General features: G+C 43.6%; 2 protein-coding genes and 1 long non-coding RNA gene across 7 annotated transcripts in view; 1 reads left to right on the forward strand and 2 right to left on the reverse strand.

The window, feature by feature from the left end:
• zbtb7b (zinc finger and BTB domain containing 7B) overlaps positions 1-10,436 on the reverse strand; it is a 24,400-nt gene extending 13,964 nt beyond the window's left edge. The window contains exons 1-2 of one of the 2 annotated variants that reach the window (XM_077574946.1): positions 10,061-10,436; positions 7,536-7,618 (exon numbers count right to left, since the gene is read on the reverse strand). The gene's annotated coding sequence lies outside the window, so the exon portion shown is untranslated. Of the gene's footprint in view, positions 1-7,535; positions 7,619-9,164; positions 9,605-10,060 lie in introns of those variants that run through there. The other variant, XM_077574947.1, reaches the window with a different exon arrangement.
• LOC144057414 (uncharacterized) lies at positions 10,254-25,192 on the forward strand. Of its 3 annotated transcripts, none has more exons than XR_013295241.1 (4): positions 10,254-10,529; positions 14,152-14,357; positions 22,763-22,834; positions 23,566-25,192. It is a non-coding gene; the product is annotated as an uncharacterized LOC144057414 (long non-coding RNA). The 3 variants fall into 3 exon arrangements; XR_013295242.1 differs by lacking the exon at positions 22,763-22,834 and having other exon boundaries at positions 10,257-10,529; positions 23,566-23,759; positions 24,545-25,192; XR_013295240.1 differs by lacking the exon at positions 22,763-22,834 and having other exon boundaries at positions 10,262-10,529.
• LOC144057412 (uncharacterized) overlaps positions 13,915-27,079 on the reverse strand; it is a 23,103-nt gene continuing 9,938 nt past the window's right edge. Inside the window, exons 3-9 of one of the 2 annotated variants that reach the window (XM_077574944.1) lie at positions 25,738-25,951; positions 23,557-23,718; positions 21,656-21,874; positions 20,598-20,744; positions 19,487-19,727; positions 19,238-19,402; positions 13,915-18,307 (exon numbers count right to left, since the gene is read on the reverse strand). In XM_077574944.1, coding sequence (XP_077431070.1) covers positions 15,996-18,307; positions 19,238-19,402; positions 19,487-19,727; positions 20,598-20,744; positions 21,656-21,874; positions 23,557-23,718; positions 25,738-25,951 — 3,460 coding nt within the window. In that variant the 3' untranslated portion in view covers positions 13,915-15,995. Of the gene's footprint in view, positions 18,308-19,237; positions 19,728-20,597; positions 20,745-21,655; positions 21,875-23,556; positions 23,719-25,737; positions 25,952-27,079 lie in introns of both variants that reach the window. The other variant, XM_077574943.1, reaches the window with a different exon arrangement.

The following is a 27,079-nucleotide window of genomic DNA, read 5'->3' on the forward strand; positions in this document are numbered from 1 at the left end:
CAGATTGCAACCTGTTTGTAAAATGCAGTGGCTCAGTTAGAAGCCTGAATTTCCAGATCAATAAATACATTTTCATACAAGTCTTACAGTGAACATGTACAAGTTTACTGATTAGTATTTTCTAAATTGGAGTAAAAAAAAATAAAACCCGCAGGAATCAATTTATAGATTCGCATCGGGATCGAATCGAATCGTGACCTATGAATCGTGATACGAATTGAATGTTCGATCCACTTTTTTCCTACGATCGATACACAGCTCTTGAATAGTCACCGCTATTGATACCAAATACCGATACCACTAGTAAATAAAATTGCCCACCCATAAATGACTGATGATTTTAAAGAAAGATCTATATTTCCCAATATATTATTATTCCTTAAAATTGCATGAAGTTAATAGCATCTTTGCATTCATATCATTTCTAATTTCTTGTCCCTGATCGTAAAACGTCCGCAGGAGGGCGGCCGATAATGGTATCGGTCACCGCCGCGAGTACCGATACCTTTAAATAAGACTGGTACCGGCTCCGATACCTGGTATCGGAAGTCACCCGTCAGGATGATACCACCTCTGCCTCAATTTGAGCCAGAGAAAAAACCCTGACTGCATTTTCCCTAACATGGTGAAAAACCACGATTAATCATGGTGATTACAATATTGATCAAAATAATTTCGATTTTCATTTTAGCCATAATAATGCTGCCCTCATATATTATTTTATTTCATTTGTTTTTACTCTGTTGTTTGCAGCGCGGTCCACATTGCAGATTGAGAATCTTAGCTGGATAAATAATATTTCTTAAAGGGATACTTGACTCATTGAGCCATTTTCAGAATTTAAAAAAATATATTTTGTCCAGATGTCATTTGATAACTTCATATATATATTTCATGTACAATTGATAACTTTAAAAACAAATTTTCCACTTGCTGTCGACTAAAGATGACATCGTCTGCACTGAGGAAATAGTTAACGACCAATCACGGCTCAGCTGTTTTCTGGGTTTGGTCAGCAAACTGATTACCTCAGCGCAGGTGATGTCATCTTCAGAGACAAAATATGATCTTCTTAACTCTTTCACTGCCACTGACGTTTAAAGACGTCAAGTAAAAACCTACGGAGGGCTGCCAATGACGTCATCCAATTTTTTTTATGATTTTTATATATTTTTTCTTTTTTATGGGTGGGGGGAAGCCTTCCGCATCTGTGGTGAAAGTTTCAATTAGGTCTGTTGTGCCTAAGGACTATTTTTAGCCCCTAGAGGGCAGCGATGACTGTCTTTTGACAAGATCGGGTGGGCGTCAGTAGAGGCGGAGCTAGAGCGTCAAGCAGGAGATCAGAATGGAAAACAAAGAAAAAATGGCGACCGGTTGCGAGGAGCTCACGCCCGAGCCGTTTTTTTCAAAGACCAAAAGCATCGGCCCACGCTAAAAGAGCACATTGATGACGACGATGATCATCATCGATGATGATGATGGTGAATCCGAGCTTGACGGCGAAATTGGAACCGACGCGGCGGCTATGACGGCGTCATAAACGCGCAGCACAACCGAGCACGCACAGGCGGACGTTCGATCGGACGACGGAGAGTGCCCCGAGTCCAATGCATATTCATCGGAGGAAGTGTGTACAGTCTGCTACTTGCTATTTATTCCCCCGGAAAAAAAAGGCCGTCAAGAAAGTGTAAGGTTTGCACGCGAAACGGACAAAATGAAAGTAAACTGTTATGCGAGTTCAGCGGCGTCTCCTTGCACGCAGGAGAGCGTTACAAAAAGAAAAACTGTATTTGAAGCATTCACATAATTTTAAGTAGTACCACAGTTGCACACATTTGCAAATAGTTAGCGAAATTGTTTTGTCAAATTGTTACACTGTTGAATGGAAATAAACATATTTTGCAATCTAAAAACACTTTTTCCATTGTTGGTGAAAGCGTTTTACAGAAGTAAAGCACTATTTAGGTGTTTGTGGCATCATTCATGGACAAAAACAAGTGTACAATTCACTAGAGTGCATGAAATAACATCGTTTCACAAAAAGCTCTTTTGCTCCGTTTTTTGTTTCAAAAGAGAGAATTTCGGTGAAAGTAACCATTATCTATTGTTGATTACTGAAGAACGGAATAAGGTAGAAACAAACTTATTTTTTCTGATGAAAGATGAGAGTCCAATCTTTCATTTGGTAGTATGTGTGTTTCCATAGTCCAAACAACATTTTCTGTGGACCTTGAAAGATCACTCAAAATGCTTAAATCGGCTGGCACTGGCGACATCCCGTTTCTGAAAACGTCTGGCAGTCAAAGAGTTAATGTTAAAAAGGGCCCAATGAGTCTAGTATCCTTTTAAGAAACTATTTTTGTGCTGTAAATCATTCAAGTAGAGGATTTTGTGTGCGACTACAAGATTTCTGCCACAACAAAAGGAGAAAGGTGAGAAAAAAAAAAGCACAGGAAGAGAAGTTTGAAGGAAAAAGGAAGCGTTTGAGATTTTGAACGGCGTGAATTGGAGGGGATGCTTGAAGGCGTTCTTAGAAATCACACATGACAAGTACGTTTACGGGGGAGGAGACGGGAGGAGTGGGTGTCGAGATGCTCGGGGAGATAACGCGAAGAGGGGGGGCGGGGGGGGGGGTTTGCGTCAAACAGGAAAATCGAGTGGCGGGGGCCTCCGACAATCTGCGTTGGGGAGGAGACGTGAAACAAGAGCGCTCAGCAAAGAGTTGAGTTACAGGCCAAAAGAGAGAAGACGGAAATAGGGAAGGCAGAGCAACCGCCCTCACCGACGCAGACGCGCACATGCCGCCGCTGAGCAAAACCTCTTGCGCATGCCACGCATAACACACAATCACATCTTCGTTGATGACATGGCCAACTCTTTCAACATCTCCAATCGGCACATTCTGGCCCCATCAAGTGTGTTTGTGTGTGTGTGTGTGTGTGTGTGTGTGGGCGAACCATATTCGACATCTGACGTCAGTTGATTTGTCAAGACCAAAACTGGATGTTTGCTTTTGATTTGATGAGTTCAAACACAAATTACATCTGCTTAAAATGGAATGAGTGTAGAAATGAATACATTTATATTCATTATTCGCTAGGGGTGCACCGATCGATCAGCTGGCCGATTTATCGGCCCAGATTTCTCCGATTTAATTTGGGGGTGGAATCGGTGATCAACCGATCCCTTAAACAATAAACCGATCTTTTCCATCGATCTCATCTCTCTCGTTAGAGGTCTGAAAAAGTCAGCCACTGGCCTCTTCTGCTGACATGACTAATACGTTTTTCATTTGATATTTGCGAGAACTACTTCATGTGTACTTAAAACAACCCGTTTTTATTATTTCTCAGATATTGTTCAATGTTACACAATAAAACAAGATTGGAACACTGAAGGCGTATGCGGTTTGTTATGAAAACAATTTAAAAGGAACCCCGACTGCAATGACAAGTTTGCTCTATATTATTCATTTGGTTGGTATTAACGTAACTACGAGATTCATTTTTCAAAAACCATTCCCAGTTAAATACATTTTGTAGAAATTTTATTTGGACCTACGTCGCCATTGTTATTTACGTCGCAACGCATTCAGTGCGTAGTGACGTAGAATGGCGGCGAGCAATGTGAAAGCAAGGCAAATCCCTGTCAAAATGCGTCTGGTGAACGACGGGAGCACGGCGTGGGGGGGGGGGGGGGCGACTCTCCCGATCGCATGTTGCTTCAAGAACATGCTGTAAACACACACACACACACACACACACAACTAACTGATCCCGATCAGGTTCGCTTTCCTGTACTTGCTCAAGGTGGTCGAGCGGCCGGCACGACGAGCGCCACTCAAGACACGAGTGAGTGATGTCACACCTTCCTGAGTCGTTGTCACACACAGCCAATGACAGCCGAGTCGGGAAGGAGAACGCACTTCCCGTAAATCCGTGAATTGTGCCGCAAGGAGGAACTTACCGTACGAATGACTAATGTGTGTGTGTGTGTGTGAGTATGAATTAACCGCCGATTGCGCAATTACGAACATACAGTATAGCAAGAAAAACATATTCAGTACATCAAATAACTTAAATAATATAATCATGTCATGGACTCTATACAGTGCCTTGAGATACAAGTGACGAGTGAGTGAAGTTTTTTGATGGTACGAGCCATCGATCAGCAGATTTTTGTATGGCGGCAAGTGACTCAACTCACTCCAACAAGCAGCAATTAGCATCTATGTAGCGGTCTTGTTACCCTTTCATCAATATACAGATGAACAATAATATCGTAATACTGTTTTTAGTTCGTTAACGAAAACGTTTTTTTCTTTTTTTCAATTTTAGTTTGATGATTTTGTCCTTGCGTAAAAAGGGAAATGAGTTTTAATTAACTGGTTGCAGGGATGTGAATGATGAGAATGTGCAAAAAAGGTAGACAATTTCAATATTCGAAGGAAGCCCGTCGTGTCAGCGTTCAGTAAGCGGGTCCCATTCACTGTAATATGGATCATTCTCACCCTCAAGCAATGAAAAGGGTATTTTTCTTCCCCCACGAGGACAACGTGCGTGTCGGCGGAGTTCCCCTTTGACATGTGACATGTGAGTGGGGGTCACTCGCAAGCGAGGGCGTGCGTCTTACTCATCGCGTCTTTCTCATCGCGTCTTTCTCACTTTCTCTGAAGCGAACCTGCTGATGATAAGCGAGCGGCGTCTCTCTTACTCGAAGAGTTGAATCACAAGCTGCGGAGGAGGAGTCACGCCGGCGCGACGGTCCGCAGCGCGGGCGGGGACCACCGAGGCTGCGGCGCCCCGTGACTGAAAATGAGGAAATGGCGCACGCACAACTTCCTCTATTGACACACGTCGAGTGGGGGCAAGACTCAACTGTAGCACAGCGGACTTCATCAACACACGCACACACACACGCAGCACCTGTTGAGAATGCATCACTTGGGAGGAGTGGATGAGTTGAAAAGATGAATGTAATTAAATTATTGTGACCGAATAACTAAAATGTCCACAAGAAACTGGAAATGATGTCAACCTCACAATTGGAGTTATTTTTATTAGTGTGCCCACGAATGTGTGTGCGTGTTGCTATAACTCCTGTATCCAAAACAAGCGACCCCCCCTGCTCCCCCCCCCCCCTCCCGCCGCAGACACATGCTCGTCACCAGTCAGACTCCAGCAGGCCCACGGTCACATGATTTCTTACACCGTGTTGTCCAGCACACGCACGCACGCACGCACGCACGCACAAGCTTTTACTCACTGGCAAGTTCACGCCGTACACGATGATGACATTGATTTTCTTATTTTTTGAAATGTGAGGTTTTCTTTATTATTTGGGATCTGATTGTCAATCAATCAGGTTTTAACTCTTTGACTGCCAAAAACGTTAAATAACGTTTAGTAAAACCCTATGGATAAGTGCCAAAGACGTTTTTTTTCAAAACAGAGGTGAAACTAACCATTTTCTATTGTTGATTACTGAAAAACGGAATAAGGTAGAAACAAACTTTTTTTTCTGATGAAAGATGAGAGTCCAATCTTTTTTTGGTAGTATGTGTGTTTCCAGAGTCCAAACACATACTTTTCTGTGGACCTTGAAAGATCAGTCAAAAATGCTTAAATCGGCTGGCACCCACGGCATCCCTTTTCTGAAAACGTCGTGGCAGTCAAAGAGTTAACGCAAGTAAGGCCAAAAGATCTCAAGAAGAGCAACAGCACATCATCTTCGTGTAGCTTCGTGAGCTTCAACATTATTCTGCTCGATACAAACTTTGCCAGGAAATAGGAGCTCAGAACAGTCAGGGATTTTCCCTTCTCTTATAAAGACAATTCACTGATTTAAGGCCTACCCTCCATGAAGCGCCTTTTTTGATGAAATAATCTCAGTCATTATGTCGAAATACAAACCCAGTTTGAGTCTGATCACCCCAATATTTAAATTGCTTGGAACGCACGCAAATGGACAAGTTGGAGGACTCAAACTATACTAACTCATTCGCATATGAGCTAAATGCAAGCCTTTCTATACTTCCTATAAAGCCTCGTGGATCATTAAACTTGAGCGTCCGCTACCAATAAAAGTCCCCGTGCACTTTTTGGCAGAATTCCTGGAGCGCCTTTAAAAGCTGAGAGCTCGGCCTGCCCTCAAACCACACAGGAGTTAACTTCCAGCCCGCCTATGAAATATTCAAGCGCTCCACCACTTTGTCCATCTCCAACAGGCGGAGGTGTTTTTTTTTTTCAGGAAGCCCTGCCCCTATGGCAGAAGCCCCGCCTCCTCGCTTTAATGCTTGCGTTTTTGTGGCCTGGAACTACAGGTAAGGATGAGAAAGACCTTCTTCAAGGGCAATCAAATCGGTCACAAAAATGTAACAAAACACACAACTGTCCTATTTTTCCCCCGCCAACATCTTTTCTGTCATGATGAGTGATGTCAAAACAACGTAAAAATATGCATCTCCAATTGTTTGGATTGATTGAACACGGCAAGAGAGGTCTTCGTTTCATAACAGTATGCTTATTATTGCACTGCATCAGAACCAAGAGTTGCTTCTAGAATTTTAGTCACCATATTTAGCTATAAATGAATGCATGAATGCCAAAACAATAGAAACGCTTCCAAAAAGGATATGAACCAATTTGTCAATGTGTCAACTTTACCACGCTGCAATTATTACATTAAATTAAATCTCCCCGTCACCTGTCAGCAAATTCACCAAATGCCCGAGAAAAGACAGACAGAGACGGAATTGGACCTTGACACAAAGCAGAAAGTGGTGGAAACCAAAAATGTATTATCTTTCAAGAGAAAAGCTGTTACTTGTTTAAATGTATGCTCATTTGCATCTTTACACATCTAAAAAAAAAAAAGAGAAAAGCTCCACAGTATATAAAATATAATTTTAGTCGCAAATGTCATTTTATTGTATTGTGCCAATTAAAAATGGATGGCGGGTCAAAAATGGACACCAGTGTCTTATATGAATTGGTGTTCAAGTTTGACAAGTTCTGACTGTCTGTGAGGCCATGAAGGTATCGCAATGTGATTGGATGAGCAAAGGTCATGAATGTGATTGGATGGGCAAAGGTCATGAATGTGATTGGATGAGCAAAGGTCATGAATGTGATTGGATGAGCAAGTCCAGCTAGTGTTTGGAGGCTTGTATAGCTACTTCGATAAAAAAGAAAAGAAAAAAGACCTCATTGATTTATCGTTGATGTTGACTTCACATTTGAATAATTACGCAATATAAATATACAAAATAAATGAATGTATTTCAAATTTCAATTGAAAATATATTGAAATGAAAACATGCTCCTCTGTGTTTATCATCTTTCTTTTCAAGCACGCTTGCATGAAAAGGCAATTCATGGCAAAAGACTCGTCGTTGTGGAAAGCGGCATCACGTGACAAGATTATTTGGTGATGATTTGATGATTATTTTGTGAAGATGTGGCCCAACATGAATATGAACAACATTAGTAATAATCATGAGCAGTGCGTGTTCCTGACAAGAGCGCGACTCGTACCTGCAGTCCATAAAAAGCGGAGGAAACGGCTTGTTTTCTGTCTTGCTCCCTTTTGTAGCCTCAGCTGATGTCTTGCCTGCCACCTGAGGGGGAAAAAATAAAATTCCATTGGAGCATTTTTCATCATTACTTTGCGCTCTTTTAAATCCCATAAAAAGGACTTCAAATATAAGATGTGCCGAGTGTACAATAGTACACGCACGCTCACATGATACATCGACAATTTATCATGTAGGGAGGCATTGGAGAAGTGGTGCGGGGTGTCTCGAAAAGAAGCCAGCCACATCCTGTAACATCTGAAGAGATTTGATCAGTTAGGTCGACATAAGCAAGCCTTTCGAGGCTGTCTTTTTATATTTAGCCTATTTTTCATGATATGTTCCGCTTGAGTAGAAGATGTGGGTCGCGCTGGAGAAAGTGCCAGCTGATTCACTGCACATATGATGATGATGATGATGATGATGATGATGATGAAGTTTGGTAAATGGAAGGAAGCAGGCGAGCACAGAGGTCACGCCGGGACAGCGGCAGGCAGAGATGAAGCAGATGTCCAATTATCCCGAGCCGCAATTTCAAAAGCTCGCTCTTGGACCGTCGACTGTACTGTCCGCCTCCCTTCACGGACGGCAGCGGCGAACACGGAGATCACACGCAATCGAGAAAGAAACATCCCAGGGGTTTTGTGCACTCTTTTGAAATCAAAGACTAAAGATGAGCGTAATAGCAACGTGTCAAATGCTGTTTTTTTTCATCATTGATGTCCATGTTTGAGGCGATACATGATTGGGAAGAAATCGTTTTACTTAAAGCTGAAAAATGCGGCTCTAAACAAACTAAATGCAATGAAAATACAGCAGAGTTTCCTGCAATGTTTGACTGCCAGCCTTTTTTTTTTTTTTTATATTTCAAATGTATTCATGTTGTCATATTTTTCTCAATTTGTGATGTGATGGAATTAAAGCCGTGCTCTTGTTTTCCCATTCGGATCGATTATTTTGATTACAATTTATTCATTTGCATTACCTCTGAAAAAATATGCAATGGACCCAAGGTTAACAAACGGTTTGGTGTGAAATGACTTGGGACACAATTGTGGGTCGCTTCATCCTTCGGGATACAACGAACGCCGAAAGGTACCTCACCATGCGGAGGGATGAAATCTGGCCAATTATCAGTAGTTGTGAGAATATCGACGATTTCATTTTCATGCAAGAAGGCACTCCTCCGCATTTTGCTATTGTTGTTCGTTCCCTTTGGAAATGGATGGGTCATCGTGGTCCGCATGAGTGGTCAGGCAGAAGTCCTGACTACCAGTCTGCCATTTTCTTTCTGCGCGGTTTGGTTAAAGGAGCAAGTTGACCAAACTAACAACTTTGGAAGAACTTGAAGGGCGTTCCTTGTCAAATCCGTTTATGTTGCCAGGCGGCTTGAGAAACTGATGGCTAATGAATGTCTCCATATCAAGTTTTAAATAAAACTCATATTCATTTCTTGTAGGAATAATAGTGCAGAAATAAATTACAAGTAGGGAGTTACTTTTTAAATCACGCTAAAGGTGTATAGCATAATCCAGCCTTTACCTTACAACTACCAATAGATCACCACATTGTACCCCAATAAGTCACCCACCTCAATTATTTGTGCCATTCTGGGTAACCACGTGGTCCCGCGGGTGCCATGTTTGTCAGCGAGCCCTGACCTGGAAACTTCAGTTCCAACCTGCAACTGCTGAAGATCCACTTTCTAATATTTTGACCTGACTTGACACGAAGAAGTCAAGTGAGGTGGTATCGCACCTGCATGGGCGTCTCTCGACTGAACCAAACAAGTCGTGTGTGCCCATCGCAGGGGAAACCAAACCCAAGCCAGTCGAGCTTGTTGGGCCGGTCTGTCAGAGGGGCGAGCCAGCCTCATCTACCTCTGTGATCACACACGCGCGCGCACACACACACACACACACCACACAAACACAAGCCCACTTGCATGCCAGGCCTCCCCACCCCTTCAAGCATGCGCCAGTGCACAAAACACAGGGTGCGCCCTTGGTATGAAGAGGATAGTGATGATGATGAGGAGGATGATGAAAAGACCACGCACTGACATGACACAGTATGGCTAAATCCCCCCAGCTTGCGTGCGTGTGCGGCAGGCAGGTAACGTGCGTGTGAGCAGGTTAGGTTTTGGAAATCAGCCCACGACTACTATAATTAGCAAGTACACAAATGGACTTCACGACCCTTCTCTCTCTCTCTCTCTCTCGATCTACCGAGCCTCACCTGGTTGACACATGTATGCTGCAAACTATCACGCAACTGAGGACACGGCCGCGACGGTGGAATAGTAAATGGAACCGTGACGTGGTTCACGAGTCCTCCCGTGACCCTGTTCGGAAGCTTGAGGGGGGGGAGAGGACCGGGAACAGGCGCGAACATATACATACTATATATACAGTATATAAACACATACACAAATAAACAAGCAAGCAACACAATCAAGGTGTTAAGAGTTGAAATGTTAGCACTCACCTGTGTCACCTGTCCTGTGACTCGTCGCCTCCCACTACTCACTTCCTGGTTCGCATCGAGCCGAAATGCCAGCTTCTTCTTCTTCGTCTTTTTTTCTGTTCTTCAATAAATAAATAAATAAATAGAATCCACTCGTGCGGACCACAGCCTTGACTTCGTGTCACAAGTTGGTCCCACGGTGTCGTCTCCTCCACACTAGTCCACACCGCCGGTCAACCACCCCCCACCCCCTCGCCGGTGACTCTGCCTCCTCTGGCCCGCTCCAAACTCCTCCCGCTCCGCCTTCCGAGAACCAGGAAGCGGCTTGGCCTACTTAACGCCCAGCCAGGCACCCATTGGCTTCGGCGGCGTCGGAGAAGAGCACGCCGCCGGTGGTGGGCAGGACCCCGGGGGGAGGAGAAGGAAGGACGGGGAAGGGGTAAAACACTGGCGGCGGGAAGAAGGCAGGTGGGCGGGATTGAAGCATCAGGTGAGTGGGTGAAATAAACAGGATCCCTTTTACCAGATATTACAATGTTTTCCGTAAAATGGACTCAAAAGACCAACATCAAATGCGAAGTGTCGGCCAGAGAATATATGCAACTTCTGTGTGTTGCTAAACTGCTACCACTTGCTACAGCTAGCAAACAAATAACATTTTATTTACCAACAAAAACATACAAAATATTACTTACATGTTTATTCAGTAACATTAACCTGGCAATAGCCAGATTGATATTAGTGTCCCAATATATTAGTGGTATGTTGTAGCACACTTTTGACAAGACGAGTCCCACTTTTAAATTCACAGGTAAACTGATTATGGACAATTCCGAACATCCGGGCATTTCTCATATTTCCGCAATGCAAATGCTTCCTTTACACAGTGAAAACAAACGGCGTACTATATTGCAAACGACATTTTGAAAACAAAATAACCCACAGCAATCAAATTACAACGATCCAAAGTAAAAAAAAATAATAATAATAATAATTTTTCTTTTCTTTTTTTCTTTCTTGAGAGCTCAGTATTGTTCATTCGGTAATTTTACCGATTTGACATGTCATCATCATTGCTCTCTTTTTTATTTTTATTTTTATTTTGTGCGTGCGTGCGTGTGAGTGTGTACTCATTAGTTCACCTAAAACCTATTAAAAATCCCATACCGTTCACCTAAACCGAATACTTCAGAATCCAGCTAGTCGTGAGATTTTTCAATGAGCAGAGAGCTTGTTTTCCCGAGTAAGACTGCCATTTTGACTTGTGACGTAATTGTCCATACCCTTGCTTTTGAAGGTGAAATTTGCGTTGTATATTTTCAAAATTATTGTTTGGAAAAAAAAAATCACTTAAATCTAAAAAATATTCAACTTTGTATCTCAAAAATATACAGCTTTTGTCTTGAAAATATCTTAACATACACTTGGAGAGATTAACTAATATTTTAGGATATGTCGGGAATAAAATGCATAGATAGCAGTAGGTTAAAAAGACTGCTCAGACTCTTCTGATTTATCTTAGATAAAACATATTTGAGTATAAAGAGGGGAAGAAAAGTTCTATTCACAAGCATTGAGTTAAATGCAGACAACTGAGAGTCTCTTTGAAGTGGTTTTGAGTGGGAATCTCTGCTTTTCTTTCTAAGTTTGAATCCTCATCTGCCTCGCTCCTTTGTGGTGGGCTCCAAAGTGAGGGTGCAGGAAGTGGCGAGCTCCACCTACCCACTTTTTTACCGCCCCCCTCTTTACCCCCAAATCTCTGCTTGTTCTGTGCTTGTGCTGCCACACACACACACACACACACACACACACTCTTGCCAAATTCTTGTTTCAGCCAACGCAGGAGTGACTTCTATACGTTGTCGCTTCAACAAGTTGAATTATTCTTTTTTTTTTTCAGCGAGACCTCAGCATAATTGATGCAGCACAGAACAGAAGTTTGAAAGTTTCCTGGCGGCACGCCGTTGAAGTTATTTTTATTTTTTTTTATTTCCGCTTCTAAAAACCTCAAGCCTCACCCATATATTTTCAGATTCTGGATGTTATTCTTATCGTCAAACAATCAGGTCTTTGTCTACTCCGCAGTATTAATTGCATTTGTATTAGTTGTTATATTGCTAAGCTGTTGTTCTGTAGGCCAAGTCTTGTAGCTTTTGAGGGATTGTAACAGTATTTAAAGGCCAGCAATGCCAGCAGTGGTTGACTTTTGTCTACGATTTGAATACGTACAAACTTCCATTTTTCTTTGTTTTTTAGGATTTCCTTGTGTCACTTTGACAGATAAAATCGAAATAAATACTGTGCAACCTTTTGCCTACTTCTGTCTAAAATGTACTTTCCCCCAAAATAAATGGGTAATAATTTCCAGGGAGTGCAGACAGTGGAATCCCACGTTAGTTAACGAAAACTTGGCACACTTCGCAACAGTAACTAGGGGGACAGCCAGGTGCTAGCAAAAGGTCAATTAAAGGCACCATAACGGCAGTAAGGACAACAATAAGTGGTTCGCTGGAGCATTTGCCCCACCATGCAATTAAAAACAAATAAAACATCAGTGCGGGGGTAACCCCAAAGACCACATGAGTCACCCATGGGACTGTTTCAAAAAAAAAAAAAAAAAAAGAAGAAGAAAAAGCCCACCAGTGATGAGACATAGTGATTTCCTAGGAATGTCATAGAAGTCATCATTTGGAATTGTAAACATTCGCAGAGATTAATAAAAGTCAAGGGTTACATGTTGATATTTCAAGATTCAAGATGTTTATTTGCAGGCTGCAGTACTGCTATGTTTTTGTATGTAAGGCTTTTCTTGATAAACTTCCATATTCTAATGAAATCTGCTACAAATTGGTGATGATTGAGCGCCAATTGAGGCCAGTAAGAAATGATTTATTTTACTTTAGCCCTTGGTCCTGCGATGACTTGCTGCATGCTGCCTAGTTAATTTACAATTGCAGTCAAAATTTGTATGGATAACACTTATAGGCTTATAAATATCAAATAATCAAATGGTGGTTACTGAGCGTGCCTTGGCTCTGATGATCAGAACGTTGTCGCCATCTAGTGGGCACTGACATTTAGGCACTCAACTGAGGCTTTCAGCATGATCAGCGCTTGTTTTTACTTCTATCATCCATCCATTATCTGAACCGCTTATCCTCATATTATACTATACTATATAAAATGACATCACATTACATTATTTATTTGGTTCGTGAAAGTCAGCGTGTCCAGTTCAAACAGCCGGTAAATGTAAATCCAACGTGTTAATGCCTCCTATATGGCAATCATAAAAAGTCATCAAAGGTTCAATAAGTGTGCTGCCCACTGGTGAAGGAGGAGAGATATTAACTTACATGCAGACGAGATGGGACAGATTTAGGAAAGCTTAACCTTGGATACAAGCAAGGCCGCTCTGATGGGAGGCACTGAGATTATCTGGAAAATTGAAGGTAGAAGAGGCAATGCGGACGGTGCTGAATGAGTCCAGTTGCTTGTAGACGTCAAAGCCTTCAGTGTGTGAGCTTGAGAACAAGGTCGCCATGGAGCTGCAACAAAAGAATGGCAAAAAGACAGAATACTGTCATATCAATAAAGCTAGCGATGACAAGACTTTGGACTAATTTATCATTTTTGGTGTGCTATAATGCAAGAGTAGCAAAAATATTTCATGTTGCTGTCCATCCATCCATCCATGGTTTGTTGTTTTCTTACCTGAAATTAGAAGCGATGGTGACGTGTTCCACACAATCCTGTTACTTCCCGTCTGGCGCTGCCAGCAGCCATTGTCGTCACTGCACGTTAATTATGTATGCAAGGAGAAGGCGACACAAAACGTACACAAATATGCACATGCCTCAACCCACTCCACAGGATAATATCTAAAGCAGCTTTATTCTGATTTATAGTCACACATACAACATCATCGTCAACAGGACAATCAGTGTCATCTGTTCCTTCCACCACTCTGAGATGAATTTCTCTTTCGTATTCAGTTTTTTTCACACCTTTCAAAAGCTAGAACTGTGATAAATAGAAAAGAAAACATTTTGGTCCTTGAATATAGATATCGTCTAGGCATCATGGTATTATCCTTGTTGCTACCCACACAGAACATCAAACGTGAGAGGAAATGGAGAGAAAGCGACCTGGCCGGCAACACAAGGAGGAGGCCGCCGTGTGAACAAGAGGCCGATGGAGTGTTGAGGAAACCGAGAGCGAGCGCCGTCAAAAGGAAGCGTTTGCGTGCCGAGCTGTGAAGTGGCATGAAAGCGCAGACGCAGATGAAAGCCGGAGAGGAAGCAAGGCGGGCGAGCAGGCACGTATTTACAAGCAGCCAAACTCATACGGTTGAGCGAAATGACAATGAACACAAGTTGATGCGAGGGAAGTTTCAAAGTTTGCCAGCAGCATGTGAAAAAAAAACTACCGCACACACCTGGGACGAAACAAAACTAACATTGCTCCAAGTTATTCACGTGTTGTTATTACACTTTGGTGATGATGGGAAGCAAGAGTGTCTATTGCCTGTAAGCATTTGCTCCGTCCTTTTACAAACGTTAGGGGGGGGCGGGGTCACATTTTCATAGTTTCAGTACAGTGACATACAGTACTGTGCATAAGTCTTGGGTCAGAATTTGATTTTTTTTTTTTTGTGTCTAGACCAGTGGTTCTCAACCTTTTTACATCAAGTCCCAACATCATAACCAACGTAAAAATACAGCAGCATTTTAGAGGTTAAAAGCATATTTCATAGTTTCGTTTGCCACAGTAACATTATGCTCACGTTTGAACATTAATGCACCACTTGAGAAAATGAAAAGCTTTAAAGATTCAATGAAAACATATGAAAATATGAAATCATTGTAAACAAAATTTGACCTCTGCATTATTTGACCTATGACAGCGAAAACACACACTGCAGCAGGGGCCTGCTTAAGTGCCCAGGAAGAAGTTTGGGGTATCAGTGCCTTGCTCAAGGGCACAGCAGCCGTGTGTCTGGGCATGGTCTTGAACCGGGGGGCCCCACGGTGACAATTTTAACTGTCCTATTTTTGTACATTTATATTTGCTCTTTTCTGCTTGGCTCTCAACAAAAGCTGCTTGCTGACCATCCGCCCACACGTGAAAGTCTTAAGGGTTCTGTTGTAATGTCTTTAAAAGTGTGGCAGTACGGTATGGGCTGGCATATTTCCAGGTTCATACTGTGCCCCGTTTAACGAAGCAGAGATTGAGCCTTGTCCCCCTCCTCCCATGTTTTCTTTTCTCATCGAAGAAACTCGGAGCGCTGATAACGACCCACCAGGCTTCCTGTTCTGCCTCCCTCTGTTGGTCATTGTTATTTTTATGTTTCTTGGATAGGTTGAGACTGTCAAGACAAATTGTTTGTTTGTGTTACATACTTGGCCAATAAAGATGATTGTGATTCAAAATTTTCCAAAACAAACATTCCAAACCTGCTGTAACATTATGCACAGTTTGAATACAGTGATTCTTCCTCACGCCACAAGAGGGAGCTCACGTACGCTTACATTCAAGCAAGAAGAGATTGCTGTACTTTGGGTCACTGACACATCAAAGTGTCCAAGCACTTATGCACAGTATTGGAAGCTGTTTCACGTGTATTGCTGTTTTAGTTCACTATGGAAAGGAAATGGAACAAATTCCCACTCGCTGTTGTGTTTTTTTGTTTTTGCTTCTGCATCCCTCCTCCTAGCTTGCCCCAACCATCGTTGACCCACATATTTAGTGTAAGCATGTACACACATTGCATGTCTTCTTCCTTGACGGATGGCCTGGTTGAGTCACACAAACACGTGATGTTCTAAGACGATCACATCCTAGCCTAGCATGAATGCAAACGCCACGAAGCTGTACACATGAGACTGGATATCTGTCTGGATGTCAGCGTTACTGTGGTCTGCCAGCCGGAAAGAGAAAATTCCTCTTGCTTCTTTTACATGTTGGCAGGCAGTTTGTGTCTCAGCCCCTCTGAGTCTTTTCTGGCCACTGGCAGCTGGGGGTCATTTTTGCCGACCTTAGGGGGGGGGTTGTTAGCCGGGGTGGCTGTATGTGTTGATGGGACGGTGGAAGCCTGCAAGGGTGACTTGAGTTTGGATGGATTGCTGGATGCGACTGCGGTGACTGCGTTTTGTTTTGGAGGGTGAGCGGATGCAGCGGAGTCACTCGAAGATGTAGTGGCCAAAGAGTGTGGCTTTGTTGAGATCGGGCTTGAATTTGCTGGACGATTCAAACCTGATGTGGTGCTCGGGGTGAGCACGAGATGGGTTTGCTTCACTGGGTGAACGGTGAACCGGTCTTTGGTGGGGGAGCTTGTGCTGGCAGGGGCAGGATTTGAAGTTAGTGTTGACGCAGGTTTGGGGATCTGGCTGGAGGAGGGGGTCCTTGCGGAACTTAAGACAGGCGGCTGCAGACAGGAGGTTGGACTTGGGGATTTACTCAGGGAAGGGTTGGATGTTGGAGGTGAATGTGGCGCAAGTGTCTGCGAAGTTGTTTGGGAGAAGACCGATGGTAGTGTTGGAGTCGGGATTTGGGAAGTGCTTGATGGATGTGCGCGCGCCACTTGTGTGAGAGTTGGGGAGGGGATTGGGGTCGGTGCAGGGCTGGGACCAGACAATGGTGACACAGTGGGCGGCGTATTGGATGCTTTGACCCGGGCACCTTGCGGGGGTGTTGTGGACATGGCGACCACAGGCGATGGGGGTGAAGAGCTCAGAGACGACTTGGGTCCAAATGTTTGAGGCAATGGAACCGGAGTGGAAACAGACGAGTGCGGAGGCGTGGATGAGGGCGAGGGAGATGAAGAGCGGGGAGAAGGGGTGGCCATCGGTTTGGGACGTGGAGTTGAAGTCAGTGACAGTTGGGTGGTTCCTGTCAAGGGAGGTGTGGAGCAGGGAGGAGGCGAGGACGAGCGGAAAGATGCGGTTAGAGTTGGTTTTGGGCGGGGTGTCTGCGATGGCATGGGTGTTGGGGACGAGGGAGTGGGCACAGGTGAAGGGATGGCAGATGGTGGCGTTTGCTTTGGAGAGGAAGCTGCAGAAGGCATGTGCGGAATGGGCAAGGGGTTAGTGTGAGGGGCACACTGTGCGTACAAGAGGGGCTGAATCGGTGCTTGTATTTGCGTATTGGATGTAAGATTTGCAACAGGCTGCACCGGAGGGTTGGAGGTCAGGATTCCTGCGCTGCTACCTCTGGCCAACTGTCCAGCCAGGAAAGGAGCTGCCAGTAAATTCCCCCCAGATGCCTTCCGATGGAGAGGAGGGTGAGGCTGCAATCCAGCCCAGGAGCGGTGAGGCAGTGTGGGCTGGGATGCTGACAGCAGTCTGGCCTCCTGGGTCAGTCTGCCCAACGCAGGTAGGCCTTGACAACTATTACCCCCATAGCGCAGCAGAGCTTCCTTTGCCCCTTGATGGTTAGTCACAGTAGGGCTGCTGTCTAATGGGCCAGCAGAGGCGGGAGAAGGGTTGGTGGTCTGCATTTTGGGTACAGGAGGAGTTGATGCTCCTCCACCGGTTGGGGTGCCAAGAGATCCACTAAGTACTGACGGATAATCAGCCTGGAGTCGCAGGGTGTGGTGAAGAGTCCTTCCTTGTTGGACCGGCACAGAGGAGGCTGCGGCTGAAGGAGTTTTGGCCACCGGTGGGGACGTCAACCCGCCTAGTGGACCCATGGTGGAGGGGGAGGCAGGGAACGCTCTGGGGGATAAACCTCCCATCCCGCTCATTGCCATCATTCCAATGAGGGAGCTGACAGAAGGGCGCAGGGGTTGCAAAACTGGAGCACGAGGAGGCGAGAGTGGGAACGAGGAGGAGGGTGACGGCGAAATAAGAGGGGAAGGCAGGAAGAAGGTGCCTCCGAACGCATGTTGCTGCTGCAGCTGCTGGAGCTGCTGTTGCTGCTGATGCATGAGGGCGATGGCCACGTTACTGGTGGCGGCGGCCGTTTGCAGCGGGGCGTGTACCAGTGGCGCCCAGATTACGGGGCGGGGCCTGGGGGACAGGGCGCCACTTCCTCCGATGACACCGCTTCTTCCTGCCGCGGCTGCTGCAATGGCGTCCTGCATGGCCGGCATGCTGTCATGCTTGACGATCTGCTGCACCAGAATGCTGTCGCAGGAACCCAGACTGCCCGCGGTCAGGCCACCGCCTGCTCCCGGACCTCCTCCACCCCGACCCCAGCCACGGCCCATACTGCCCCCGAGTGAACCTCCTTGAGATGACTTCCGCAGCAGTACAGAGTTCTTCCGGCCTGTAGGGGAACAACACAAACAAATATTGCTTTCCAGTAAATGTGAACGGCAGTAATTCCTAACAACTGCTGAAGTGTTAAGCCGAGCTCAGAGTAGATGACTTTTTTTTGTCATTCACGATGTTTGCTATGTCACATTACCAAACATGGTGTCATAAATCCATTCTGTGTCTTGGACCGGGTACAAGTGTGGGTCCACGCCGGAGCTTGGCTCCACAGGAACAACGAGCTAATGGCGTGCGCTCCTGGCAAATGGTGATGCCGGAAGTGCAAAAAAAATTCGAACACGCCACACTTTCTGTGCCATGGCCGAGAGGCATCCTCGATGCTAGATCGGCAGTCTTACTGTGTCTGGCCGTTTGTCCTTTACATATTTTTTTGCAAATGAAAGAGTGTTGAGCGTAGATGGAATTAAATGGATCACCTCCTGGACGCCGCCAAAGACCGACAGAGGTGGAAGCATTTAGTGTAGCGTATATTATCTGCTACACTTATACTAGGTGATGGGACAACAAACTATGAACCTGGAAAAATGACGGTGATGGATGTAGACCATGACTGACAGCACACTGCACTAGCATTGAGGACCTTTGTACAGGTTTTACAGTACGATGTCCACAGTTTACCACTAAAACAAGTTATTTCTTTTGACGTTATTTCCATCGAGAAATGTTTTCCAAATCCGAACAGATTCAAAATTGTGTCATGGATGGTGGTGATTGAGTTCCCTAAAAGAGCCTCCAGCTTTTGGTAATTCAAAGTTTTTCTCTCCTAATTCAAAGATGTGCTCTGACCTTTCTACCAAGGACATGCTTCACAAAAGCGCTTTAGAACTTGGAAAATGTGGGCCCATAATTGCCGGATTAAGATGGAAGAAAAAAAGTCAATCCACTTAAAAAAAAAAAAAAAAGATGAAAAGTCTGAAATTACCTATACGGTCTAATCGGTCGACAGCAACGGTCTCGAAGGCCCGTCGCATCATGGGGTGCTCCTCCAGCACCTCATTAAAGCTGTCCACACTGAGAGAGTACAGCCGGCAATATGTATCCGCACGCACGCTGGCCGTCCTCCGCCCTCGAGTCAACAAACAGATTTCTGGGATAGGAAAAGGAACGAGCAAAAGAAGACCAATGAAGAAACGCAAACACAAGCGTCTTGCTCCCAAGACGACGTTGTCACCTCCAAAGTAAGAGCCGTCGCTTAGTTTGGTCTCCTTGTTGCCACGGGTGAGCACGCCCACGCGGCCGTGCTGGATGAAGTACATCTTCCTCCCCACCGTGCCCTCTCGGATGATGAAGTCGGCCGGCTGAAAGACCTCGAAGCGAAGTTTGGTGAGCACGGCGGTCACAAAGTTGGGGTCGGCGTTGGCGAACAGCGGCATGTTGGCCACCAGGCTGCGGCAGTTGAAGCTCACGATCTCCTGCACACACGCACAATGGGACAAAACCTTTTGTTCATACTTTTGTTTTTCCACAAGCAGCCTCGCCAGCCAACTGAGCCCCCATCAAAGCGCTGTTGCTTGTTTTTCCTGAAGCGGAAACACTAGACATGCAAACAACCAATTCCTAGGAATCAAATAAGGTTGTTTTTTTGTTATCATTAGCTATTTTAGCTTTCTTTTTTGTTATTTAGTTTGTACCCCCCTCACATACACCTGGACAGGATGTTTAAAAAAAAAAAAAGTGGATATGTCCTGGCAAAGAGGACCTTTGGTCACCCTATTTGAATATTTTTGCCACCTTAGCTCTCGACTTCATCAGCCCATTACGGGACACATTCAAACAAACAACCATTCACATTTTCACATATGGAAAATTTCGATTCATCACTGAACCAAGGATGAATATTTTTAACTCTTTCACTGCCAGACGTTTTCAGAAACGGGTTGTCGCCAGTGCCAGCTGATTTAAGCATTTTGACTGATCTTTCAAGGTCCACAGAAAATGTTGTGTTTGGACTATGGAAACACACATACTACCAAATGAAAGATTGGACCCTCATCTTTCATCAGAAAAAAAAGTTTGTTTCTACCTTATTCCGTTTTTCAGTAATCAACAATAGAAAATGGTTAGTTTCACCTCTGTTTTGAAACAAACGTCTTTTAACGTCTTTGGCACTCCTCCATAGGATTTTACTAAACGTTATTTAACGTTTTTGGCAGTCAAAGAGTTAAGTTGGAGCACGCAGAAAAAGACCACGCAAGTACGGCGACAGCAGTCATCTCGGGACTGTGAGGACAACGTGCTAAGCACTCGCCCACATTTTGTGTTTTGAATGTGTGTGCGTGTACCTCTTTAAGCGGTTCACTGAGTTCTCCCAGGATGTTCTCCTCGTCAAACATCTTCCCTTGGAAGCGGTGCTCGTAGTACTCGTGGATCTTTTGACGCACGTCTGCAGGAAGCTTGTGGAAGGACATGTACTGTTCCACCTGCTTGTACTGCACACAAACACCAACACTTTGTTATGATTATTGTACCAAGAGCTCTCCTTTATTCTACATTTGGAGCAGTTTCATGACAAGAAACTTATTACTACATATATCGGTTTGCATTTCCAAGTGAAAATAACATCTGATGTCTTGCATTCTGCTAAATAAGGTACTGCTCGCAGGTAAAGACGTTTCTCGTTCAAGCGAGAAAATGTTTTGCGAAAATTCTCTCAAAATTTTCTTTTATTTTTTTACTACATAGAAATCTTAGTTGATAAATAAAGGACAGATCAAATTACATTACAGTTTTAAATTACATTTAAACACCAAATTTTTTTTGATTAAATAAAAAAAATTCAATTCAATTACAAATATACATACAAAATCAAAATACAAAATTACATTTTAAATTCAATTAATTTATATGCTAAACATTGAATTGCAATACAATTGAAATTTAAATTAAATGTTCAAATCAAAAGAGAATATAAATCAAATTAATTAAATATGGAATGAAATGTTCGTGGCAACCAGTTTACAAATAATGTCTCATGAAAGACAGGCATCAAAACTAGACTGCAGTCCTGCATATTAAGAAAACTCACAAGGTGGGTTTTGGGACACCAGGCCATTGCATAGACAGGAAGTCAAAATGGAAGATCACATAGAGTTGGTACTCTTTGCGTTTAGAACAGTTTCCACTTCAACTTTCTACAAGCTGTTGGAGCATGACTAAGATTTTTTTTTTTTCTTCACTATTTACGACGTGAGAGGACATTAATGTTGGACCTTGCTATGACGCTTTCTCAATTTTAGTTCACGTTTAGTGGGATTCTTCCTCAACACACTCCCCAAAGAGGAGAAGCAATACAATAGACTGAAAGGTCTGGATACGATGAAAAAGTGTCAGGCGACGTCACCTTCTCCTGGTACTGGCGCCGCGACGAGTCCAGCGACTGAATGAGGGCGGTGGCGTGGCCGATGAACATGGCGTAGCAGGTGGCGCCCACGATCATACTGAGCATGGTGAGCCACACGTCGGTCATGCCCTCCGGGGCTTGGGCGCCGTAGCCGATGCACAGCATGTGGCTCATGGCTTTGAAGAGGGCGTACGAGTACTGCACGCCCCACGTGTCGTTCTGTCGGACAAAAGTAGGGCTTTATTCATGCCACGCCTTCCCATCACCGCTCAGCAAAGGCAGGCTGCACACATATCAGTAACACTGGGGAACAATGTGTGTGTGTGTGTGTGTGTGGGGGGGGGGGGGGGGGGGGATTCTGTTGAGTTACATTTTTATTCTGATTCAAATTAAAACTGCCATTCGGAATCCAAAATTGCAGTCAGTTGTCAGTCTAGCGCGGCAAGTTTTTTTTTCTCCAATGCTTAAACTCCAGATAAGCAAAACTGATGAGCTGTAGCAAGACTGTAGTAAGAAAAGCATGATTAAAATTGGACTCATCTACAGCTACGTGGCAACTTGTTTGTGCAGTTCCCAATAGATCAGCAATAGCAATATCAGCTAACAGCTAGCATAGTAGCAATTGAGAGTATCCTCTTTATTGCTACTATGCTAGCTGTTAGCGCTGACTGAACTCTTAACCTTGCAAACATGGGCATACCGTTGTTAATTCAATTTTGTTTTATGCAGTTTTTTTTTAGTTTTCAAAGCTAGTATCTATTCCATGATACATGTACATTTAGTTCACTTTTTTTTTTTTAAGAATGCAGGCATCCTATAGTGAAAAAAACTTGACAAAGTAGAGAAAAACTGAGATTCTGGATCCAAAAATGATTGACCGAACTAAACAAAAAATGTGTTAACATTGTTAATCAGGACAACTTTGACCATCTTGCATACCTTGTGATCAAAGTCGGCAAGTGTTTTATATATATTTATATATACAGTATATATGTATGTATATTCTGACCGAGTTTGGCTCATCTTTTTCTTCTTTTGTTCTGTCGTTCGTATTTTGCTCTGTTGTTCCATTCTGTCTCTCACAAGTCACTCCTGGTACTACAACAGATATCTGGTTCGGATGGCGACGCATGATTTTGGGCGGAGATATCAGTTCACATTTGGAACACACCACACACTGTAAGCGCATTCAGCATTCTCTGCCCTTTTTTCCTCGTCACGTTTGGGGTCGTTCTTGGTTTAAAATTGAACACGATGTTAAAAATGACCTCGCTTCAGGGGCTGACTTCACGCCACCAAGCAAGGGCACAATTAATCTGTCTCAAAGCACGTTCTGAACTGAAAAGTGCCACTTGAGAATGTCATTCATTACAACAAAAAATAACCACATCGGCTATAGAAGGACCATTATGTGATTATAAAGGTGAAATTAAATGCAAATTGGTCCCAATTAAATAATGTGTGCTTGTGTGGCCCAACACACGAGGGACTTTCTCCAGGGACAATCCCAGCATTTGCCTGCTAGGCAACAGTTGCCTAGGCAACGGCGGTGACATGACTCAGCGCTTCATTCGTTTGTCTCCTGTGTATGTATTGCGTTCAAAAAAAAAAAAAAAAAACGCCCATTGACAAACACACTTCCACCTCATCACTCTGGAGGATTGGTGTTATATTTTCCCCTCTCTCAGTGGATACGTGATGATAATGACGTTTTTTTTTCCAGTCGGCCATCTTTTTGCATGAGCAATTAACAGCAAACATAGCACACACACACACACACACAGATAAGCCTTAAAGGAGGCCTGTGTGGCCGCCAAGGGAAATGTGAAGAGCGCGGACTGTTCAAACAAAGCCAGCGATCTCTCTGTGTTTTTGAATGAGAAAGCAAACGTTGCGCTCACCACCATCAGGTTCTTGGAGACCCAGCAGTCCGGAGGGAAATCCTGCAACATGGGCACCAAGAACTGCAGACAGCCGTCCCAGTGGCACAGCAGCAGCATCATCCCGATCAGGTTGACGATCCGCACCATGGCGCTGGCCAGGTCGTACGTCATGTGGAAAATCTGAGGAGCAGCGAGTCATGGTGGACGTCGCACAGTGACTGGTAGACGCTTTCAACCCTTCTTTAAAATGAGGCTTGAAGTTTGGACAATCATTACAATGCATTCCATCGTATCGTTGCTGTCCTGTGAAAAATACTTTTTTTTTTTTAAACGTTTTGGGGATGTCTGTATCAGTTTCATACAATAAACATAAAAATGACCAAAATGGACATCAGTGTTTTTCACAGGACAGCGACGATATCAAGACTACATGTTTTATAATAATCTATAAAAAGTCCCGTCCTCATCCGTCCTCATCATGCTGTGGTCGATCCCTATTGAGCTCTAATTTGGTAACAAAAGCTCATAGTGGGACCACTCGAATGATGAAGACGAAGTAGGAGTCTTCACACGCACGCACTCGATGCAACAGGGACGTTTGCTGTCGTAGCGATGCATGAAGATGAATTGTGACCTTGAGGACTCCCTTTCTTAATTGTGATTGCACAGAAGAATTGATGTGAGCCAGTGGGATGGCTAATCATGGTTGATTATTAATCATCATCATTTCTTATGCAACATGCTGTCCAATGGGATGCACGATGGTGTTTTTTTTTTTTTTTTACTTAAAATGGCAACTAAAATACAAAAGGCCGTGTTATAAAAATGTGAAAATGAAATTGCGTTAAAAAGTACAAAACGGTGAAATTGATCCTGCCTGGCTGGGATCTCGGCTACCAGAACCGGCCCTAAAATGTGAAAAAGCCAAGCGACGTCAATACTTTCGGATCTGGAAAAGTGGACCCATGCGATGACTTCTGAAGTGTGTGTGTGTGTGTGTGTCTAGCAAGTTTTTGAAGTGGACCCCGTTGGTGGCGCGCGCATCAGAATTGCAAATGCAATTAAAGTTTGTCGACGGGCGCTCTCGCCAGGTCGTACGTCATGTGGAAAATCTGAGGAGCAGCGAGTCATGGTGGACGTCGCACAGTGACTGGTAGACGCTTTCAACCCTTCTTTAAAATGAGGCTTGAAGTTTGGACAATCATTACAATGCATTCCATCGTATCGTTGCTGTCCTGTGAAAAATACTTTTTTTTTTTTAAACGTTTTGGGGATGTCTGTATCAGTTTCATACAATAAACATAAAAATGACCAAAATGGACATCAGTGTTTTTCACAGGACAGCGACGATATCAAGACTACATGTTTTATAATAATCAAATGCAAACAGTATAGTCCCGTCCTCATCCGGACCAGTGATGGGACATTGTGATTTTCTAGGAATGTTGTATAATATAATTGAGAACGATTGTGAGAAACCATTACAATAAAGTTCATCATTTAAAATAACATATGATTAAAGATAGTTTGATAATATTTTTGTATCAAACTGGTAGCCTTTTGCACTATTTAGTAGCCAAGAAGTAGCTCTCACTTAAAAAAAAATAATAATAAAAAAATAAAAATAAAGTTGATGAAACCTGCCATAAAGTGACATGGAGAATTTGTTTTGGTATTTTTCATTAGGACAAGAAAAGGTTTTTGTTGTAACGAGAAATTTTCTCGTTAGGATGAGAAAATGTCTTTTTCTCAGCCGAACTTTCTTGTTGTGTCTGAGAGACATTTAAAACGTCTTGTAGTCTGCTAAGTAGAAAAATATTTTAAAAAGTTGTACCGAGGGAATGATGAAGTTTCTCATTCAAACGAGGAAATGTTCTCAGTTAACGAGAAAGTTTCTCTCTCTCTCTCTCTCTCTTACTTCCAATTTTCATGTGTATGAATATTGTAATTTTTTTACACATTTTGAAATGATTATTTCACCAAAGCAATATTTTTCTACTAAATCTAAAAGTTCCCCGTTATTATTAAAAAACACTTTTTTTTTAAACTACTGTTTTGTTTTTGCTAAGGATATACATTACGCCATATGTAGAGTACTTTGATGATTGAAATCATCCGGACTAAATAGTGGTGCGCGATGACAATATTCTGCCGCCAAGTTTGTAAATGTGCTTTGCCCGTTGAGTGTGAGGCTCGCACCTCCTCCCACTGGTGGATGTAGCGTATGAGTCTGGAGAGGCGCAGCAGGCGCAGCAAGCTGAGGATTTTGGTGAAGCGGACGATGCGCAGCGCCCGGGCCGTCCGGTACACCTCCGAGTCCAGACTGTCCACCATCAGAAAGATGTAGTCCACGGGGATGGAGGACACAAAGTCCACCAGGAACCAGTTCCTCAGGTAGTTCTGGCGGATGGCCCTGTGGCACAATCGGTCGGTGACATTTTATATTTGGCGCAGCGAGCTGGCCGCCGGATGTGCTCAGCTCATTCATATTCATCGGGAGAAAGTTGGAGCGTGAACAAAAAGGTCTTCGTCCACTGGCTGCTCAACACCTTTTCGTGTCACTCATTTGTTGGAAGGACAGAAGATTGCATTTGCATTAATGGCTGCTGGCCTGCGCCGTCCATATTACAGCAGAAAGGCAATACATAAATAAATAAATAAATCATCAACTGAAAACTGCCCTTGGGTTTGTATTTGCGAACATCACAGCCCACTTGTTTTCTGGGCTTGGTCATGTGACCTTTGCAATGCGAGCCCGAGGGCACTTTGGCGTCAATTTCAGTTGTCAGCAGATAAAATGGCAGCGCCCTGAGGTTGTTTCAAGTGGACAAATTCATCTGCTTCATTCATATTCCACGAACGCAATACTAATCAGAATGCCAAGTTTACACAAGTGGGAAGCACTTAGAACACACACAAGAAAAGTACCGCTTGAGAACGGCCCACGCTAGCTTAATGCTAACATATAATGGAAAATACCCATGACTTGCTAATAGTTAGCATCCATATTGGCGGTTTTACCTTTTAAAGCAATGAAAAATGACCACTGATCTGAATATATGACTGGACAGCCGATAGCCCATACACGCCTGTGCAAGCTGTTGAAGCGACAGGGTGGCCATCTTGCTCCTCCCATCTTGCCAGCAGACTACTGTATAAACAACACGGGTTTTTAACAAGTAAAAAAATAAATAAATTAGAGTAGATGCTATGTGCCGCTTTGAAGAAACCCTTTTTCTTTTATCGCTGAGTTCCTTAGACCCCAATATTAGATTTGGCAGAGGCATCTTTTGTTGAATTACAGTTATAATTCTTTAATGAAAATATACAAGTTTCCTTCTGTAAACATCATTAAACATATCATTTATACATGTATTTAAGACAGGTCGTAAAATGTTTGAAGTCCTCTTGTTTATGTTTAACAAATTTAAAACATCATAAATCATGCTGTTTCAACGAATGTCCTCCAATTTCGATATTGTAAGATCGTACGCTGAGAAACGTTTCTTGGGAGGAGCAATATGGCGGCCTCGCGACTTCA

This window comes from Vanacampus margaritifer, chromosome 9, assembly GCF_051991255.1.
Source record: "Vanacampus margaritifer isolate UIUO_Vmar chromosome 9, RoL_Vmar_1.0, whole genome shotgun sequence".
NCBI classification, from domain to species: Eukaryota; Metazoa; Chordata; class Actinopteri; order Syngnathiformes; family Syngnathidae; genus Vanacampus; species Vanacampus margaritifer.